This window comes from Dromiciops gliroides, chromosome 3 (genome assembly GCF_019393635.1).
Source record: "Dromiciops gliroides isolate mDroGli1 chromosome 3, mDroGli1.pri, whole genome shotgun sequence".
NCBI lineage: Eukaryota > Metazoa > Chordata > Mammalia > Microbiotheria > Microbiotheriidae > Dromiciops > Dromiciops gliroides.
The window spans coordinates 79,164,467-79,186,793 of NC_057863.1; the positions used below are offsets into that span (position 1 = coordinate 79,164,467).

The window sequence follows — 22,327 nt, forward strand, 5'->3', positions numbered from 1 at the left end:
AAAACCTCAAGCAAAGGCAAGGTGACCATTTGTTGGTTATATGGTAGAAGAAATTCTTGTTTAGGTATGGTTTAGAAAAGTATGTACACTATTTAAAATGGGAGAGTTTCAAATATATTGGTTGATAGTTTCTAAGTTATAATTATTTTCATAGTCTTTGTGTTTAGTATAGATAGCTAATATTTGGAATTTTAGATGTTGGCACATGTGATTTAAAATGTTTTAAAAGTGAATATTAAAGGGCAGCTAGGTGGTGCAGTAGATAAGGCACCAGCCCTGGATTCAGGAGGACCTGAATTCAAATCCAGCCTCAGACACTTGACACTAGCTGTGTGACCCTGGGCAAGTCACTTAACCATCATTGCCCCGCCAATAAAAAAAGAAAAGCGAATATTATGCTGATAAATGTAGGAATAAAACCACTATATATAGGAATATATATTATATATGTTTGTATATGTAGTACTTAATTTTAGCCTTTATTGAAACTGTATGATTAGAGATTATATCCAAAGTAAGGATGTAGATTTAGAGGTAGAAAAATTTTCCTTTCGATCTGATGCAAGTTTGTCTAAATATAAAAGTCTTGACATTAACTTTAATGCATTTATTAATTCATGCACTCAGATATTCTTGAGTATTTACTACATATATGATGTATAGGTTTTTCAAAACTTTATTTGGAGTTTTAGGCCTCAGTCTTACAGAAGAAACAGTACTTTTTGTCCTTATTGCCACCCTTATAAATTATTTAAAGTCTCACTAATATAGAAAAAACTGAGGGTGAGGGGAAAGGGAAGTTAGAAAGGTGAGTTAGAAAGGGAAGGAACTCCATTCTATTCTTTTAAGTCAGAAATGTACAATGCTATATCTAGAAAAGTTATAATCCACTGAAAAAACTTGATGTCTATGTGTGTAAATATTTTATTATTCATTTTCATATTTTATTTCCAGGTTTCCTGCAATTACCCATAGGAGTCGCCATGACCCCAGCTTTGAGAGAGGCCGAAATGAAGGGACATGGTATCCACTTGTCATCTTCTTTGTCTAGAACCATGGAGTCTGACACAGTGCTTTGTATGGAAAGTCCTGGAACTGTTGAAGAAAAACTAAAGGGAGACTCCATCACACAGATTAATTGCTCAATGCTGGGGTTTCCAACTCCTGAACCTAGCCTTAATACTAATTTTGTCAATTTAAAACACTTTGGCTCCCCTCAGCCTTCAAAACATTATCAGACAGTCTTTCTAATGAGTTCTAATTCTTCATTAAACATGTATAGTGAAAATTATAAACAAAAGAAATTAGGGGACCCTAATTGCAATAAGCTAAAAAATACGCTGAGGAATGGCACCAGCATTAGGCTCAATAGAATTTGTCCTCCTAATTCTGAAGAGTTCATCAAAAAGGAACCTTTATCAGAAACCACAAGCCAGTGTGTGACTGCTTTGCCAAGTGTTTTGGATTCCAATGTAACGAAAGTCAATAGTGTAGAAAATGTGGAGCTTCAAAACTGTAAATGGTACCAAAAGAATGGTCTTTTGGATAAAGCTTCTGGTGCTGAGAGTAAAAAGAGTTTTTTGCAGTGTGCTCAAAAGAAAGTTTGGCCTGGGAACTCGAATGTACTTCTTAGCTCTCCTGCTACTGAGAAAGAAGAAGAAGTGAATGCTCGTTTACTTCATTGTGTAAGCAAACAAAAAATTCTCCTTAGCCAGGCCAAAAGAACTCAGAAACATTTGCAGATGCTACTGGCAAAACATGTTGTTGAACACTATGGTCAGCAGATGAAAGTCTCTATGAAACATCAGTCCCAAAGAATGAGGATCTTTCATGAACCTGCCAGAATTCTAGACAATAGTTTCCACAGATGCACTGACATGAAATCAGAAGTCTGCTTATCTAATTCAGAGAATGATTTGTGGAAAGATACAAAAAATGGTTCTGCGAGGTGCTCCATTGCAGAAATTCAGAAGTTTGCTCTATCGGCTGCAGGGTTGTTGTCTCATGTTGAAGAGGGTTTAGATTCTGATGCAACTGACAGCAGCTCAGATGAAGATTTGGATGAGATGCCCATTAGGAAAAGTGTTATGGTGTAAGTGTGAAATTGTTTTGTATATTTAGCAATTTTTTTGGTACCCAGCAATGATACACATTCACTTCAATAATTAGGATGTTATAGCAAACTTATTTCTAAATTAGATCAACATTTTTGTATCTTTTAGATGGTAAAAAAAATAGTATGCCCTTGTATTTACATTGTCTACCTAGTAAAATTGGGTATGTATAAATTCTATTTGCTTTCCTATATTATTCAGCTTCTACTAAAAGGAAAAAACAACAATTTGTTTTGGCAATAATAAAAAAATTGTATGTAAGTGGATTTTTTCCACCCTTAGATATTCGCTTGTGTTTTATGTTATTTCATGACGAAGATCTTAATCTTACCCCAAATATGATCCAATCTGACTATTTTATATCTTGACCAAGGTTACTGACTAGTACTCAGGCTAAAATCTGGGTTTAGGTAATCCAGAATTTAGTTCACTTAGGGGTTTCTTTCTTGTTTATGAAAAATTAGCATATCAGCATTTTAAATTAAATTCATTATATTATTAATTCTCTTCCTCTTTTCTCCCCTGACTTTCATCTCATTTTCTTTTTTTCCAACAAGACATAAGTATTTATTAAGTGTCTACTATGTGCCAGGTACTATACTAAACTCACAAAAAAGTCTCTTTTCTCAAGAAGCTCATAGTCTAATGGGGGAGACAACAACACAAACAACCACATACTAATGAGAGAGATACCTTCACACACATACACACACACACACACATGCAATATATTTACAAATGTGTGAATACATACATTATACATATATATTTGCATATTAAAGATACATTTATATATATGTACACATACATATACATATATTATTTTTCCCATTTGCATATAAAAACACTTTTAAACATTCATTTAAAAATTTTGGGGGTTCCAAATTCTTTCCCTCTCCTCCCAACTCCCTGGGATGGTAAGCAATTTGATATGTTATATATGTGCAGTCATGCAAAACATATTTCCTTATTAGTCATGTTGTGAAAGAAAACACAGGCAAAAAACCCCTCTACAAAAAATGAATAAAAAAATAATATGCTTCAATCTTCATTTAGACTCCATCAGTCCTTTCTATGAAGGTGGATGACATTTTTCATCATGAGTCCTTTGGAATTGTCTTGGATCATTGTATCACTGAGAATAGCTAAGTCATTCAGTTGATCATTGTACAATAATTGCTGTTACTATGTACAGTGTTCTCCTGGTTCTGCTTACTTCACTCTGCATTAGTTCACATCTTTCCAGGTTTTTCTGAAATCATCCTGCTCATCATTTCTTATAGCACAATAATATTCCGTCACAATCACATACCACATCTTATTCAGCCATTCCCCAGTTGATGGACATTCCCTTAATTTCCAGTTCTTTGCAACCACAAAAAGAGCTGCTATAAATATTTTTGTACAAATAAGTCCTTTTCCTTTTTTTTTTTAATTCTTTGGGATACAGACCTAGTAGTAGTATTGCTGAGTATACACAGTTTTATAGCCCTTTGGGTGTTCCAAATTGCTCTTTAGAGTGGTTGGATCAGTTCATAATTCCACCAACAGTGCATTGGTATCCCAATTTTTCCACAATTCCTCCAACATTTTTCTTATTCCTTTTCTGTCATATTAGCCAGTCTGATAGGTAGAACTTCAGAGTTGTTAATTTGCATTTCTCTCATCAATAGTGATTTAGAGGGGGCAGCTAGGTGGTGCAGTGGATAAAATGCTGGCCCTGGGTTCAGGAGGACCTGAGTTCAAATCTGGATTCAGACACTGGACACTTACTAGCTGTGTGACCCTGGGCAAGTCACTTAATCCTCATTGCCCTGCAAAAAAATTTTTAATAAAAATTTTAAAATAGTGATTTAGAGCATTTCCCCATATGCTTTCATACATAACTTTGATTTCATCTGAAAACTGCCTTTCATATCCTTTGACCATTTATCAATTTGAGAATGACTTCTATTCTTACAAATTTGAGAAATAAGGTCTTTATCAGAGACATTTGCTGTCAAATCCCCCCCACCCCCACCCTTCTTATTTCCTTCTAATTTTGGCTGCATTAGTTTTGTTTGTGCAAAGCCTTTTAAATTTAATATAATGAAAATTATCCATTTTACCTCTTGTACTGCTTTCTATCTCTTATTTGGTCATAATTTCTTCTCTTGTCTATAAATCTAACAGTTAAACCATTCCATGCTCCCCTAATTTGCCCATGGTATTGCCTTTTATGTCTAAATATTGTACCCATTTTGACCTTATTTTGGTATATGGTGTGAGATGTTGGTCTATATCTAGTTTCTGCCAAACTATTTTCTAGTTTTCCTAGCAGTTTTTGTCAAATAGTGAGTTGTTGTCCCAAAAACATGGATCTTTGGGTTTACCAAATACTAGATTACTCTTGGCATTTACTACTGTATGTTCTGTACCTAATCTAGTCCACTGATCCACCATTGTTTCTTAGGTAGTACCAGATTGTTTTGATGAGTACTGCTTGATAATACAGTTTGAGATCTGGCAAGGCTAAGTCACCTTCCTTCACATTTTTTCATTAATTCCTGTGATATTCTTGACATTTTGTTCTTCCAGATGAAGTGTTATTGTTTTTTTCAGGCTTTATAAAATAATTTGTGTTAGTTTAATTGGTATGGCATTGAATAAGTAAATTAATTTAGGTAGAACTGTTATTTTTATTATATTGACTCAGCCTACCAATGAGCAATTAATATTTTTCCAGTTGTTTAGATCTGACTGTATTTGTATGAAAAGTGATTTGTAATTGTGTTCATTCATATAGTCTTGGGTTTGGTTGGCAGGTAGACTCCCAAGTATTTTATGTTGTCTATAGTTATTTTAAGTGGGATTTCTCTATCTCTTGCTGCTAGACTTTGTTGATAATATATAGAAATGTTGACAATTTGTGTGGGTTTATTTTATATCCTACAACTTTGCTGAAGTTGTTAACTATTTCAAACAGTTTTTAGTTGATTCTCTAGTATTCTTTAAGTATACCATCATATGTGCAAAGAGTGATAGTTTTGTTTCCTTATTGATCTATTCTGATTCCTTCAATTTCTTTTTTCTTCTCATTGTTATAGTGAGCATTTCTAACACAATATTGAATAGTGATGATAATGGGCATCTTTGCTTCACCCGTTGTCTTAACAGGAAGACTTCTAACTATCCCATTACAGATAATGCTTCCTGATAGTTTTAGGTAGATAGTACTTATCATTTTAAGGAAAGCTCCTTTTATTCCCATCTTTCCTAGTGCTTTTAATAGGAATGGCTGTTGCATTTTGTCAAAAGCTTTTTTTTTTGCATCTATTGAGATAATCATGTGGTTTTTGTTCATTTTGTTATTGATATGGTCAATATGCTGATAATTTTTTCAATATTGAACCAGCCTCATATTTCTTGTATAAATCTTACCTGGTCATAGTGTGTGATCCTTGTGACATATTTGTATTAATATTCATTAGGGAAATTGGTCTATAATTTTTTGTCTTTTGGATGTTCCTGGTTTAGGTATCAGCACTATATTTATATTATAAAAAGCATTAGGTAGAACTCCTCCTTTGCCTATTTTTCTAGATAGTTTATATAGTATTGGAATTAATTGTTTTTTAAATGCTTGGTAGAATTTACTTGGGTATCCATTTAGCCCTGGGGATCTTTTCTTGGGGAAGTTATTGATTGCCTGTTCAATTTCTTTTTCTAAGAAGGTGTTATTCTATTCCCTCTTCTGTTAATCTAGACAATTTATATTTTTGTAAATATTCATTGATTTTTTTTGCTTAGATTGTCAGATTTATTGGCATATAATTATGCAAAACAGCTCCTAATAATTGCTTTAATTTCCTTTTCATTGGTGGTGAATTCACTCTTTTCATTTTTGATACTGGTAATTTGGTTTTCTTGTCTTTTTTAAAAAAAATCAAATTTACCACACAATAAGAGTAAGGTTTAGGTACTGCCTGCTATACACCTCCCCCCTCCCCCATCATCCTCTCCACTGTAATAACTCTTGCCTCTTTTATGTGTGGGACATTTTACCTCCATTCTACCTCTCTCTTCCCTCTTCTCCCAGTGTATCCCTCTTTCTCACTTCTTAATTTTGTTTTTTGGTTTTTTTTGGATATCATCCCATCTTAGTCAACTCATATCCATGCCCTCTGTCTATGTATACTCCTTCCAACTGTCCTAGTAGTAATAAAATTCCTAAGGGCTACAAGTATCATCTTCCTTGTAGGAACATAAACAGTTTAACCTTATTCAATACCTTATATTTTTTTCTGTTTACCATTGTATGCTTCTCTTGAGTCTTGTATTTGAAAATCAAATTTTCTATTCAGCTCTGGTCTTTTCATCAGAAATGCTTAAAAGTACTTTATTACATTAATTTTCCATTTTTTCCCCTGATGAATTATACTTAGTTTCACTGGGAGTTTATTCTTGGTTGTAATACTAGCTGCTTTGCTTTCTGGAATATCATATTCCAAACCTTCCAGTCCTTTAGTGTAGAAGTAGTTAAATCTTGTGTAATCCTGATTGTGGGCTCCATAATATTTGAATTTTTTTTTCTGTCTGCTTACAGTATTTTTTTCTTTTTGACCTGAGAGTTCTGGGATTTGCCTATAATATTCCTGGGAGTTTTCATATTTTGGGATCTTTTTGGGAGATGACCAGTGAATTCTTCCAATTTCTATTTTATCCTCTAGTTCTAGTATATCAGGACAATTTTCCTTAATAATTTATTGAAAGGTCAGGTCTCAGCTTTTTTTTAATCATGGATTTCAGGTCATCCAATAATTCTTAAATTATCTCTCAGTCGTCTTGCCAATGAGATGTTGTTTTTTTGAAGTCTCATAGAGTCATTAGCTTCCATTTGCCCAATTCTAATTTTTGAGGAATTATTTTCTTCAGTGAATTTTCTTGCCGCCTTTTGCTATCTTTTTGTGTTTCTTTTACCAAGCTTTTGACTCCTTTTTCATGACTCTCTTGCATCACTCTCATTTCTTTTCCCTTTTAAGCTCTTCAAGGAGTTATTTTTTGGGCCTGATACTAATTCATGTTTTTCTCTGAGGCTTCACATGTAGCTGTTTTGACATTGTTGCTCACTTCTGAATTTGTGTTTTGATCTTCTCTATCACCACAGTAACTTTCTGTGGCCAGGTTACTTTCCCTCCTCAATTTTCCAGCCTATTTCTTGACTTTTAATTTTATGTTAAAGTTGGGCTCTGCTGCTCAGGTGGGTTGGGGGTGGGGGTGGGGTAGAGCATTGTCCCAATCATGAGGCTTTTTGTGCTTCTGTTTTCAGAGTTAATTTTGGGGAGCTATTATTTCTTCCTAGCTGGTATGATCTAAGGAAGGGTGTGCTCCTCCCCTGTGCCCTGTTCTATAAGCAAGCGCAAGCTCTTTTTTCCAACCTGGACCCCTCCCCTGCAGCTGCACACCCTAGTGTACTAATGCCTCTGCTCACCCTGGGACTGTGACCTGGGTCTATGAGTCAGATCCCCGATTGGACAATGCAATAGAGTCCTATACCCAGTGCCAGCAAAGTGTCCCCTGTAATCTCCTTCCGACCAGCTATCTGGCTTCCTTACCATTTGTAGTCCGAGAGCTCCAGGAGTCCCTGCTGCTGATTCAGTTGCCCCAAAACTTGTACTGGTTTGCTGGGGTGGTACCTTCTGCTGGCTTGCATCAGGACTTGGGGGGCTTGGGTCTTATACTGGAGGGGCCTTGTGCTTGGCCTGCCAGTGAAGTACTTAACTATAGTCTCACCTCAGTGAGACAGACATTTCCTGTCAACTTTCTAAGTTGTCTGGGGTTGGAAAATTGTTTCACCCTGTCTTTTTGTTGATTCTACTGCTCCAGAATTTGTTTTGAGGCATTATTTTAAAATTGCTCAGAGGGGAATTTGGAATAGCTCAGGCAAATTCCTGCCTTACTCTGTCTTCCTTATTTTCTTACATTAGCTTAAAATATATTATTGATCATTTGTTCCATGAACCCCCCCCCAAAACTACAATAATGAGGGAGAGGTAGTCAAATATTGAATACCTGATTCATTAGTTTATATGATTTATCTTTTAGGAAAAAAAAGAAATATAATGGTATTATAGTTATCAAGCTGGAGAAGATGAAGGGTGGAAGAACAGAGGAGAGATGTGTCATTAGAATAACTGACCCTGGGGTCAAGACTGAAGAATGGAATTGAAGCTAGAATAGTCACAGGCTGGAAATAGGGAGAAAGATCATAGCAAAATGCAGATTCAAGGGAACTTGAGGTATAAGAATATATTTTCAAAAAGATCATTGACTCAGTCTCATAGAAACTCAGTCACAAGGCTGAGGGAAGAGAGTGGAGTTGGCAGATTGGGGAATCTGACTTAGATTCCTAGCAAAATTTTAGAATGTGTCAACATTAACATAATGCTGCAGTTTAATAATTTTATTATAATAAGAAAGTTCAATATAGTTTGCATCCACATTGACATCCATATTTTTAAACTGGTGATAGGTATTAAGTAAGCATTGCACATAGTTTGGCCAATCTCTATTCTAATTTCAATCTCTGGAAAATGTGCCTGGACACAGTATGGAGTTTTTCCTGCTTATTTATCAGCCAGTATTAGGTCTAGTGTCAATGTGCATTTTTGTAGTTTACTTCCTTTTCATAGCAAATTTAAGGATTTCCTATAGAACTTACAGACTGCATTTTTTTGAAACCCCTTTCTGGGTCTCCCTGTCAATGTTGATGATAGATTCCTTAGCTACCACATCACTGATGCAGAAGTCCCTCTTTACCTCTCTACCTTTTTTGCAGGAACCTTCCTACCCAAGACTAGGTCAGAAAAACTAAAACTTATTATTAAAAGGATGATTAGTAAACATGTAGAAAAGAAAGTATTAATCATAAAGTTTCAAAATGTTTTCACCAGTAACAAATCATGCCAGTTGAAGCTCATTTCCTTTTTTGATAAGGTTACTAGACTAGAGGAGTCTCATAGACATAGACTATCTAAATTTAGCAAAGCATTTAATAGAATCTCCTATAATCTTGTAGACTGGATAAGAATACCTTTAGGCTCATTCAGAACTATTTGAATGAATAGACCCAAAGAGCAGTCCTTAATGGTTTGAAGTTAGCTAGGAGGGAGATGCTCAGTTTTTATCGATGACTTAGATAACATCAATTTTCTGATGACCAAAACCAGCAGGAATAGTTAACATGTTGAAAGGTGTTGTTTATTTATTTTTTATTTTTTAAAAATAATAAACATTTTTATTTATAGTTTGGAGTTCCGATTTTATCCCTCTTTCCCTCCCTCCCCTGTCCCCTCCCTGAGGCATAAACAATCAGATATAAGTTAGACATTTACAATTATGTAAAACATTACCATATTAGTCATTTTGTATGAGAAAATTTGAATAAAAGGAAAAAATGAAAGTGAAAAATAGCATGCTTCAGTCTGTGTTCAATCAATATCAGGTCTTTCTTTGGAGGTGGATAGTATGTTTCATCATTAGTCCTTTGGAATTGTCTTGTATCATTGTATTGCTGAGAATAGTTAAGTTATTGACAGTTCTTCATCAAACAATATTGCTTTCACTGTGCACAATGTTCTCTTGGTTCTGCCCACTTCACTATACATCAGTTCATATAAGTCTTTCCAGGCCTTTCTGAAATCATCATGCTTGTCATTTCTTATAGCACAGTAATATTCCATCACCATCATATACCACATCTTGTTTAGCCATTCCCTAATTGATGGGCATTCCTTTGATTTCCAATTCTTAGTCACCACAAAAAGAGCTGCTAGAAATGGTTTTGTACAAATAGGTCTTTTTCTCTTTTGTGGGATGTTTTTGGGATATAAACCTAGCGGTGGTATTTCTGGGGCAAAGGGTATGCAGAATTCTATAGCCCTTTGGGCATAGTTCCAACTTGCTTTCCAGAATGGTTGGATCTTTTCACAAATTCACCAATAGTGGATTAATGTCTCAGATTTCCCACATCTCCTCCAACATCCAATATTTCCCTTTTTTGTTATATTTGCCACTCTGATAGGTATAAGGTGATACCTCAGAGTTGTTTTGATTTTCATTTCTCTGATCAATAGTGGTCTAAAGCATTTTTTCATATCATTGTAGATTTGATTTCTTTGTCTGAAAACTGCCTGTTCATATCCTTTGGAAAGGTGCTATTTAGATCCAGAAAGATTTTGTCAGTCTAGATGGTTGGTAGCTGAATCTAGTAAGATGAAATTTCATAGGGATAAATGTAAAAACTAATACTTGCTTTCCAAAAATCAATTTTACAAGTACAAGATGGGTCTAGACTGCTATTCATCTGAAAAAGACCAAGAGGTTTTAGTGAGCTATAAGCAATACAAGTCGATGCTGTGATTTGAAAACTAAGTAAGCTAAATGAACTCTTACACTACATTAAAAAAGGCATAATATCCAGGATTAAGGAGATGATAGATCTCCTAAATTCTGCCATAGTCAGACTATATATAAAGCATGGTATTCAGTTACTCTTGACACATTTTAGTAAGGATATTGTATTTCTGGAAAATGTCCAGATGAGGGTGACATCTGACTGTCAAGTATTTGAAGTACTGTCATGATGAAGAATTAAATTGTTTCTGTTTCTTCTTCTTCTTCTTCTTCTTCTTCTTCTTCTTCTTCTTCTTCTTATTATTATTATTATTTTGAGGGAGGCAAGGGGACTGAAGGGTAAAACTAGCAGCAATGGGTTGAAATTGCAAAAGAGGGAAATTTTAGGATATTATGAAGAAGAGTTTTGTTTAATAATTACAGTCCTAAGAAGTAGGAGGTCTCTCTTCACTACAGGTTTTCAAGAAAAGCTATATGATCACTTGTTAAAGAATGTCATTTAGATGTGAGTAGGACTGGATGGGCTTTGAAATACCTACTGACTGATTCTATGAGATTGCAATTCAATGAACTTTTTTTTTTTCAATGAACTTTAAAAAAAATGTTCTTTGACTTCTAGTTCTCTTGAACCTACATTTTGCTATCATCATTTCCCCCAATTTCCATTCTATGACTGTTCTAGCTTCAGTTCTTTTCTTCAGTCTTGACCCCAAGGTTGAATATTCTAATGATACAACTCTCCTCTGTTCTTGAAACCTTGAACTTCTGCTGTTCACTCCAGGTGCTGTCTTCTTCATTGATAACTTCTGTAATCCCCATGTTTAGAAGTAAGCCCAGCTTCCTTGAATCTCTCATGCTATTTTATTTGACCTTCATTTTCTTACTTGTGGTAGTTATTTGCATACCCTCTCCCCCTCCCTCTGACTAGATTTTAGTTCCTTGAAGATAGGAAATGTAGTTTTTCATATTTGTGTCTTTAGAATTTAGCAAAACACCTTATATATCATAGGTATTTGATAATGTTTATTGCATTGTATTAAGAAAAGGGTAAGGGGCAGTTAGGTGGCACAGTGGATACAACACTGGCTCTGAAGTCAGGAGGACCGGAGTTTGAATCCAGCCTCAGATATTTACTAGTTCTTTAACCCCGGGCAAGTCACTTAACCCCAATTGCCTCAAAAAACCCCAACAAAGTGCAACAATTATATTTTCTCTTTCTAGAATAAGGATAAGAAATGCTTGAATGGGGGGCAGCTAGGTGGCATAGTGGATAGAGCACTGGCCCTGGATTCAGGAGGACCTGAGTTCAAATCCGGCCTCAGACACTTGATACATACTAGTTGTGTGACCCTGGGCAAGTCATTTAACTCTCATTGCCCCCCCCCCCCAAAGAAAGAAAAATACTTGAATGAATTTCATTTAGCCTGTACTACTAGTGTTAAGAAATGATATCCTATTTATGCGTCTTGTGAAAATGTAACATAGCTTTACATGTCTTTAGCAGTAATAATCTATGATGTTACAAGATGGGAATATAAAATAATGAATATTTCTCCCTATTTCTATATATGTGGCTCCCTCTTTTTTTCCTGTTTTCCCTCATTACCTCTCTCTATTCTTTCTTTTCCCCTTACCTTTCCACTTTGTGTGTGTGCACTAAAATGACCATGATATTAAAGTAAAAGGTTTACATGGTATGCATGTGTGTGTATGTATGCATATGTATGTATGAGTGCATGTATTTTTAGTTGAGTTTATAGACTAGCATTTTCTCAGTTCTTAATTTAAAAAGCCAGTTGACTTAAATATATTGTTTCTTTCTGAAATAAATGCAATTAAAATAGAAATATATTAAGTAACTTGATTTTCCTTCCCACTCCTTGTTTTATTTAGTTCATTAGTCTTTGCTATAAAAAAGAGCCCCTGGTACTAATCTCAAATATTAATTTTCAAGTGACAGTTGCTGGTTGAAAAAGGAAATGTATTCACATTGCTTTTAACTTTGTAATGTTTTCATTTAAGGAACATTTGTTAAGTTCCTATTACTTGCATGTAATACTAGTAGAACTACAAAGATAGGTTACATGTTTCCTGTTTTCTTTTAAATATATTTTAATTACTGCATTTTAAAATCCACAAAATTTTGGTAATTTATTTAGAATATAAATTCTTTGAGGGCAAGGATTGTTTCATGTTTGTGTTTTGTGCCCCTAGCCTCCAACACTGTGTATTGCCCACAGTAGATACCTAATAAATATTCATTGAATTAAATCTATAATACTACTAATTCATTAGAAGAAATTCAGTTTAACAGGGAATTTAAGAACCAAATAGTAGAAGGTCAATTGGGAATCATGTGAAGTTTTTAGGGTTTTGTGGATTATATATATGTGCCACGAATTATCATCTGAACATACCTATTTTTGGGGGGTGGCATATGGGAAAGTGATGTTTTTGCCCCATTTCCCCCACCCAAACACAGGCCAGACTTCCCTGTGGTTGGCACTAGTATTCTCTAGAATGAAGAGATCTAGACCTTAGAGATGACCTAGAGATGAGCCTAGAAGGGAGTTGACTTGCAAATGTCACAGAAGGTGGTGATGCCAGAGTGTGAGTCTGATGCAGCGATTTTGGATCCAGATTTAAGAGGCTTTTCAGTCATACTCTATCCAAGTCTGTAGTACAAGTCATGTCTTACCTGGAATAATGTAGTACCAGGAGGAGGTAACAAGTGACCCAAGAAGATTTGCTGGACTGGTGTGGGGAGTGGGATATATTTGGAAATGAAGAGGATGTAAAAACAAAAACTATCAATAAAATTGTTTAAAGCTCACAAAAGAAACTAAATGAAAAGCTTTGGTATATAAGAGAGAAGGTTTTGCATGCTCTGACTTGCAAGGAATTCTTAGATCCTAGAATTTCAAAGTATTTCTTAGATAAGCTCTGAGATCATATTAAATTAGGATTTGGCAGTCTTCCTTAAATGTTTGAATAGTGTTGTGTTATAGAAGAGGAATTTTAATAGTTGCATACATGTGTCTACATGATATTCTCAAGTAGAATCTCCCTTTCAGTATTAATTGCACACTAAATTTTCATGCCTTTTTTTGTTTTCATATATAAACAAAAGTTTATACTAAATTTAATTCCTAAAATATAGTACATATTTATGTATTGAGTCTTTTAAAATTATACTTCCTAAAATCAAATACAGTAAAATCTTTCTATCTTGCTTCTAGTCTTTCAGGAATCCTTAGAGATTGCTAATGAGTGCCATAATACATAGAGTGCTGGTCTAGGAGTTCAAATATGGTCTCAAACACTTATTAGCTGTGTGACTCTAGGCAAGTCACTTGACTTCTTCTTGCCTCATTTTCCTCAACTATAAAATAGGAATAATAATAGCATCTTCCTTCCAGGGTTGTTGTAAGAATCAAATGTGATCTTTATCAAAGAAGACTTAGCATGTTGCCTGGCACATGGTAGTGCTCTATAAGCGCCTATTCTCTTTGCTAGATAAGACTTGATTCCTTATGGAAATGGAAGAACTCTAAAGTAGAGCCAATATATTTAACAATAAGACAGTCTCTGAGTAGTCAGTAACAGTAAAACATTCAAAAAGGGTGGAAAGATCTAGTGTTCATCCATGATTCTAATGCATTGGGTTTTTTGTTTTGTTTTGTTTTGTTTTTAGTGCATTGGTTTGTGAATAAAGTTTGTCTTGCTTCACTGGTGAAATATTTTATTTAAAAATATTTTTTATTTTGCACCTAATACAAAAAGACCAAAAAAACCCCCATTTACATGTACACAGCACAACATAAAAAAAGGATTCAATATTGAAACCATGAATCCCCCTTTCACACTGTTTGCTTTTTTTAAAAAACTGTGTGATAAATACTACACATCCTTTTCAAAATCATCCTGCTTTTATGTGCTTCCTTCTGAGTTTTCTTTTGTTGTCTGCTGTGTACTTTTTCACTTATTATTTTACTCCCTCCCTCTCCTACCCCATACTAGAGAAAGCCATCATTTGACACAGATCTAAGTGTGTATGTATGTGTGAACATACATATACATATGTACACACACATATATAAAAGCATACTGTGCATACTTCTATTTATCAGTTCTTTCTCTGGACATAGATAGCACCTTCCTTCATAGGTCTTTAGTGGTTGATTTGAGTATTGCTGTCAGTGTATACAGTGTTCTCTTGGTTCTGTTCATTTCATTTTTCATTATTTCAAGCACGTTCTTTCCATGTTTTTCTAAAATCAACCAGCTTATTTCTAATAGCACAATAGTATTCAATTGTGATACATACCACAACTTTAGTGTTAAGGGCTAAAATTCTAGCTAAACTGTCTAAACTATTTAATGAGTGGTTGCCAATAAATTTTAAGCTTTAGCAAGAGTTAGACTTTTAAGCATTTATTAAGGAGAATAAGAATTTGGTAAAGAGAGAGAAAGGCCTAGATTCCTATCTATTAAAGGGAGAGCACATTTCTAGCCCCACTCTCCACCCGAGTCCAGAGGAAAGAGACCCGAGAGTCAGCGCCAGTCTCTTCCTTCCTCCTCCCACTAGTCCGCGTCACTTCCTGATGCCAAAGAAAAGACTCCTGGTCTTGCCCTCAAAGACCTTCGCTTCATGGGCAGAACTCTTCTACAGTAAGTATCCAGCAGGTGGCGTTATTCCAATCGTTACATTAGCCATTTATATGTATATTTTAGCCATTCTCCAGTTGCTGGACACTCCCTCTATTTACAGTTCTTTGCCACCACAAAGAGAACTGCTATCAATATTTTAGAATATATAGGTTCTGGGGCAGCTAGGTGGCTCAGTGGTTAAAGCACTGGCCCTGGATTCAGGAGTACCTGAGTTCAAATCCGGCCTCAGACACTTGACACTTACTAGCTGTGTGACCCTGGGCAAGTCACTTAACTCCCATTGCCCCGCACAAAAAAAAGAATATATAGCCTCTTTTCCTTTCTTCTTGATCACCTTAGGAAATAGACCTAATAGTGGTATTGCTGGGTCAAAGGGTACACACAGTTTAATAACTCTTTGGGCATAATTCCAGATTGGTCTCCAAAATGGTTGGATCAATTCACAGTTCCACCAACAGTGTATTTACTGTTCCAATTTTTCCACATCCCCTCCAACATTTGTAGTTTTCCCCTTCTATCATTTTAGCCAATCTGATAGGTGTAAGAGATCTCTAAGTTATTTTAATTTGCAGTTCTCTAATCAGTAATGATTTAGAGCCTTTTTTCATATGAATTATCTACACACATATATCTATATCTATATGTAGTTTCCTGTTCATTTATCAGTCAGGGAATGACTCATATAAATTTGACCAAGTTCTCTATTTGAGATATGAGACCTTCATCTGAGAAACTGTAAATCCCCCCCACACACACACACTCCCCAATTTTCTTCTTTCCTTCTAATCTTGGCTCCATTGGAGCAATACAAGGTAACAATGTGACACTTTTGAAAGCCCTGGGACAACAACAATAACAACCCTTACCAAAAGTTTTATATCCTTTTGGAGCCTTCAGCATTAGCAAATAGAAGAGGCAATCTGTCTTTAGATAAAAAGTTTGAAAAATCTAATTTCATAATGCACCTAATCCGTTATGAGGGGAAAAAGTTAGTCTTTGAAACCTTTTAAAATATCTCACCAGTGCTTCCATTATCTGGTACCAAATTAGGGCATTATAATTTCACAGCAGTTTCAAATGATTTGCTATTGTTGCTGCTTCCATTTGTATTGTAATAATTAAATCTATTTTCTGGTCTACTTCATTTTGGATCAATTTGTATATTTCTATACTTTTCTGTGTTAATTAAAAAAAACACAATAATATCCATGGGCATCTTATTTTGTTTCAAGTTCTTTGTTACTCTGAAAATTTTGATATATACAGGATCGTTTTCTTATAAGTAATCTTCTTAAAGCATCTGCTCAACAGTGAAATTTTTGAAGTCTAGGGGCTTGGATAATTTATTTTGTTATCTTTGCATAATTCCAAATTTCTTTCCAGAGTGACTGGACCAATTCAGAACTCCACTAACACTGTATTAGTGTATCCACCATGTTTTATTTGTCACTCATTAGTTGGTATTCATCCAGCATTTAGAATAGGCCCTCTTTTTTGGTTTGTTTGTTTGTTTGGTTTATTTTTAGTGAGGCAGTTGGGGTTAAGTGACTTGACCAGGGTCACACAGCTAGTAAGTGTTAAGTGTCTGAGGCCGAATTTGAACTCAGGTACTCCTGACTCCAGGGCTGGTGCTCTATCCACTGTGCCACCTTGCTGCCCCTAGAATAGGCCCTCTTTAAGCACACGAACTGATTTTGTTCCCTTTTTTGGTATCTCTAGCATTTAGTACAGCACAAAGCACGTAGTAAATTCTTAATAAATGCTTATTGATTGATTCATTTATCATTCTTTCAAAATTACTGTTAGGGATGTCCTCCTACTACAAATGTGCATTAGAGGGAGATATCCAAATCATTGTGACTCAAAGTATTCTACATCCATATGATGGGACCAGTTAGTCCAAACTCCTCCCAATAGAGTAGTCCTTGACATATGTCATCCAGCCTCTGTCTGATGCTGTCTACTGATGGAGAACTCACTACCTGGATATTAGAAGTTCTTCAATATTTTGAACCCAAATCCCTATTATTTTTCTGCCTTTGGCTAGAGGGACAAGTTAAAAATAGTAAGTAGCAATTTGCAATAGAGCTGAAGGGTCAGAGGCACTTTATATCATCCAAAATAGAGCAGATTCAGAACCAGGATGTTAATGAGGCAAGTAAAGTGGTGAATTAGACATGAGACACAGGATTGTCTGGAATATCTCTGTGCTATGGTAATCAACAAGACATCAAGCTTGAGAAATAATTTGAGAAATTGTGCAAAACATGTTTTTATGTTAGCCCTTTTTAAAAAAAAAAAAAGAAGAAAGAGAAAAAAAAAGCTTCAATTTGTACTCTGATTTCATTCGATCTGCCTCTGGAAGTAGGTAGCATTCTTTACCATCAGTCCTTTGGAATTGTGGCAGATCATTGTATTGATCTGAGTTACTAAGTTGTTCACAATTGATTATCTTAACAATATTGTTTACTATATATATTGTTTTCCTTGTTCTCACTTTACTTTGCATCACTTCATATAAGTCTTCTCAGATTTTTCTGAAATCACCTCCCTTGTCATTTCTTATAATAAATAGCATTCCGTCACATTGATATACCATAACTTGTTCAGCCATTCCCCAATTGATGGGTATCCCCTCAGTTTCCAGTTATTCACAACTAAAAAAGAGCTGCTATTAATGCTTTTTTATCTAGGGGTAGTTTTCCTTTTTTTTTATCTCTTTGGGGTATAGACATAATATATAGAGTTTTATAATCCTTTGGGCATAGTCCTAAATTGATTTCCAGAATGATTGGATTAGGGGCAGCTAGGTGGTGCAGTGGATAAAGCACTGGCCCTGGATTTAGGAGGACCTGAGTTCAAATTTGGCCTCAGACACTTGACACTTACTAGCTTTGTGACCCTGGGCAAGTCATGTAACCCTCATTGCCCCACAAAAAAAACCCCCAAAACTAACAATCAAACAAACCAGAATGGTTGGATTAGCTCACAGCTCCACCAACAGTTCATCACATCCCCTCCACCATTTGTCTTTTTCCTTTCCTGTCATCTCAGACAGTCTGATGGTATGAGATGATACTCCAGAGTTGTTTTAATGTGCATTTCTCTAATTATTAGTCATTTGGAGCATTTTTATGTGACTATAGCTTTGATTTCTTTCTCAGAAAGCTACCTGTTCATAGCCTTTGAACTTTTATCAATTAGAGAATGACTATTTTTTATAAATTTGTCATTTCCCCATGTATTTGAGAAATGAGACCTTTATCAGAGTGACTTGATGTTCCCCTCCCCACCCGTTTCTTGCTTTTCTTTTAATTTTGTCTTGCTTTTGTTTGTGCAAAACTGTCAATCAATATTATCCATTTTATTTCCTCTGAACTTCTCTAGCATTTATTGTTCATGAACTCATTGATATCCATCAATCTGATCAGTAATTTTTTCTGTGCTCTACTAATTTGCTTATGATATCAATCTTTTTGTCTAAATCATGTACCCATTTGGGCTTATCTTGTTATATGGTGTGAAATGCTGGTCTGTGTCCAGTTTCTGACAGACTATTTTCCAGCTTTACCAGCAGTTTTTGTCACATAATGAGTTCTTTTCTCAGTAACTGGGATCTTCGGGTTTATCAAACATTAGATTACTGTGCTCATTTGCTTCTGTACATTGTGTACCCAATCTATGCCTTTGATCAACCGCTATTTCTTAGCCAGTACCAAATTGTTTTGCTGCTTACCATTTTGTAATATATTTTGAGATTATGACGTTTCCCTTCGCATTTTAATTTTTATTGATTCCCTTGATATTCTTGACCTTTTGTTCTTCCAAATGAATTTTATCATGTTTTTTTCCCTAGTTCTTTAAAGTAATCCTTAGGTAGTTTAATTAGTATAGCACAGAATAACTAAATTAATTTACATAGTATTACAATTTTTATTATATTGGTTCAGCCTGTTCATGAGCAGTTAATTTTTCTCCAGTTATTTAGATCTGTCTGTGTGAAAAGTGCTTTCTAATTGTGTTCATATAGTTCCTGCATGTGTCTTGGCAGGTAGATTCCCAAATGGAATTTCCATATCTCTTTTGACTAATTTTTGTTGGTGATATGAAGAAGAACTGATGATTTGTATGGATTTATTTTATATTCTGTGACTTTGCTAAAATTGTTAATTATTTCATTAGTTTTTTAGTTGACTCCAAGCTTCTCTAAGTATACTATTATATCATATGCAAAAAGTGATAATTTTGTTTCTTTGTAGTCTATGATTATTCCTTTGATTTATTTTTCTTGTTACTATTGCTAGCATTTCTGTATTATTTTAATGATAGTGGAAACAGTAGATATCCTTACTTCATCCCTGAACTTATTGGAAAGGTTCCTAGCTTATTCCTGTTACAAAAAATGCTTCTTCTTGGTCTTAGGTAGATTCTACTTATTTTAAGAAAAGCTCCATTTATTTCTATGTTTTCTGTTATTTTAATAGCAATGAGTGTTGTATTTTGTATAGAGCCTTTTCTCCATTTGTTGGTATAATCATATGAGCTTTGTGGTTTAAAAAATTGTTACAGTTAATTATGCTCGTAATTTTCCTAATATTAAATCAGACATATTTCTGGTATGAATCCTGGTTGGTCATATTTTTGTGATATATTGCTGTAATCTCCCTGTTAAGTGTTTTATTTAAAATTTTTGCATAAATCTTCATTAGGGGAATGGGTCTATAGTTTTCTTTCTTTGTTTTCACTCTCCCTGGTTTAAGTATCAAAGTCATATTTGTATCATAGAAGGGTTTTGGTAGGGCTCCTTTACCTATTTTTTTTCAAAAAGTTTATATATAGTTTTGGAATTAATTGTTCTTTAAGTGTTTGGTGGAATTCACTTGCAAATCCATCTGATGTTGGAGTTTTTTTCTTAGAGAATTCATCTATGGCTTGTTCAATTTCTTTTTTTCTAAGAGGATTATTGAAGCATTCTGTTTCCTCTTTTGTTAATCTGGGTAATTTATATTTTTGTAAATATTCATACATTCCATCTAGATTGTTAGTTTTATCAACATATAGTTGGGCAAAATAGTTCCTAATAATTGCTTTAATTTCCATTTCATTGGTTGTTAGTGAACCCTTTTCTTTGTTAATACTAATTTTGTTTTCTTTTCTTTAAAAAGACCCCAAATTAGCCAGTGATTTTTCTATTTTATTGTTTCTTTCCATAAAATCAACTCCAATTTTTATTTTTATTTATTAGTTCATTTTTTAAAAAATCATTTTTGTTAAATTCTCCTTTAATTTTCAAAATTTTTATTTTGGTTTTTAATTTTTTTTTTCTAGGTTTTTGTTTTTGTTTTCCTTGCCCAGTTTGTTTATCTGCTTTCTTTTTTTTATTGATGTATTTAGAGATATAAATTTTCTCCCAAGTCCTGCTTTGGTTACATCAAACAAATCTTGGTATATTGTCTGTTTTCATTATCCTTTATGCAATTATTGTTTCTATGATTTGTTCTTTGACCCATTCATTCTTCCTAGTGCTGATTTTACCAAGCCTCAGACACTCCATTTGGAGTGGGAAAGCTTGAGGCCCAAGTCAGAGACTTAAAAAACTAGAATTTGTATCTCAGGACTGGATCTCACTTTATCCCTTTCACCCTCCCCCTACTAGGGACTCAGCTGTCACACTGAAGACCAGAAGTGAACTAGCACTTTGGTATCAAGCTTGATACATAGACCCTAGTGCATGTTCCAAGTTTGGAGTAACTTTTTGTGGATATGGGGTGGTGGTGGTGGTCCAGGTGGGTGGAGAAATTATACAAAGACATTATAATGAGGCGTTAGAGTTTTTTATTAATGCCCTAAATGGTGTACTAAATCCTAGAGATTGTTTAAGAAATCATTTCAGTGTTTACCATATAATTTGTCATGGAGGAAGTTTCAATTACAGGATTATCTAGAGTCATTTAAAATATAACATCTAAGGCTTCATGAATCAAACATGATGTATTTTGTGTATCAAAACATTTTTTAACAGTTGATTCATGTGGATATCACAAAAGTTTCACTGATTATTCACTTATTCACTTTGTGTTACTGTATACATCAGGCATTTTGGTGGCAATTACATTTCATTGTAGCATTAATTAACTCTAATGTACCTTTGAAAAAGACTCAACTCTTAATTTTTCAATTTCTATTTCATTTAAATCAGGGAATGCTATTTTAGAGTGTTATTTATAAAATTATTATCAGAAATAATATGAAGTGCTTTGTGTGGGATATCTTCTGGATGTGCCTCCTTCTGTACCATCCCTGAGTGTAGCTGCTGAGCTGGTATCCCTTGGGAGCCAGACCTTTAATCTGAACTCTCTGATGCTACATTTTCAGTTCTTTGTGATTGAACCCTCCCATCATCACAGGGCCCTGGAAAGCAGAATCCTGAATCACCATGTATATTTGCAACTGCAACTCTTTAATTCTTGTATTTCAGAGTTGCCATCTCCTGGAGTGAAAGTATCCTTTTCTGCTCTCTTTCTCTTTTCCTTCCTTCTGAATACAATAGATTCCAACTACTTCCCACTTCTTTTTCTTCTCTGTGGAACTTCTGCTTAGTTATTAATACATTTTCTTTCATCCTTGAGTTTTTTGCACTTTCAGACTGAAACCTTCTTTTCTTTGAAAGACACTGAATCAATAGGCACCCTCTCCACTACTGATTGTCTCTTTTTTCATGATGAATTGTGCCAAGAGAAGTTGGCATTTTCTTTGCTCCACAGTGCCAGTTCTAGATCCTTCTTCTGCCAACATTGCCCAACAAGCTTTTCTTTTTTGAGATTCATTTCATTCTTCAGTAATAGTCGGTCCAAATCCTTATTGCTATTATTATTGCCTGTCCTCCATGTCACTGCCTTATTTCTCAGTGACTCCAGTAGTTGTCTTACAGTCTTTCTTTCCATTCTAGTCTGTGTCCTCATATTTGCGGACTTCCAATATACTCATTGCTGGTCTCCCACGTCACCAACCTTCTTAATTCCCATAACATATCACTTCACTCTACCTCAGCTACCCACAGGGATGGTCTTATCTTAGCTCTCACTACAATCCATAACTGCCCCATGTGTGATTTTAAACTCTGAAATTTTACCCTGTCATTACAATTT

General features: G+C 34.8%; 1 protein-coding gene across 1 annotated transcript in view; it reads left to right on the forward strand.

The window, feature by feature from the left end:
• Positions 1-962: 962 nt before the first annotated feature.
• The window catches only part of KANSL1L (KAT8 regulatory NSL complex subunit 1 like), a 148,132-nt gene continuing 126,767 nt past the window's right edge, over positions 963-22,327 (forward strand). Inside the window, exon 1 of the mRNA XM_043992796.1 lies at positions 963-2,092. Coding sequence (XP_043848731.1) covers positions 984-2,092 — 1,109 coding nt within the window. The 5' untranslated portion in view covers positions 963-983. The remainder of the gene's footprint in view (positions 2,093-22,327) is intronic.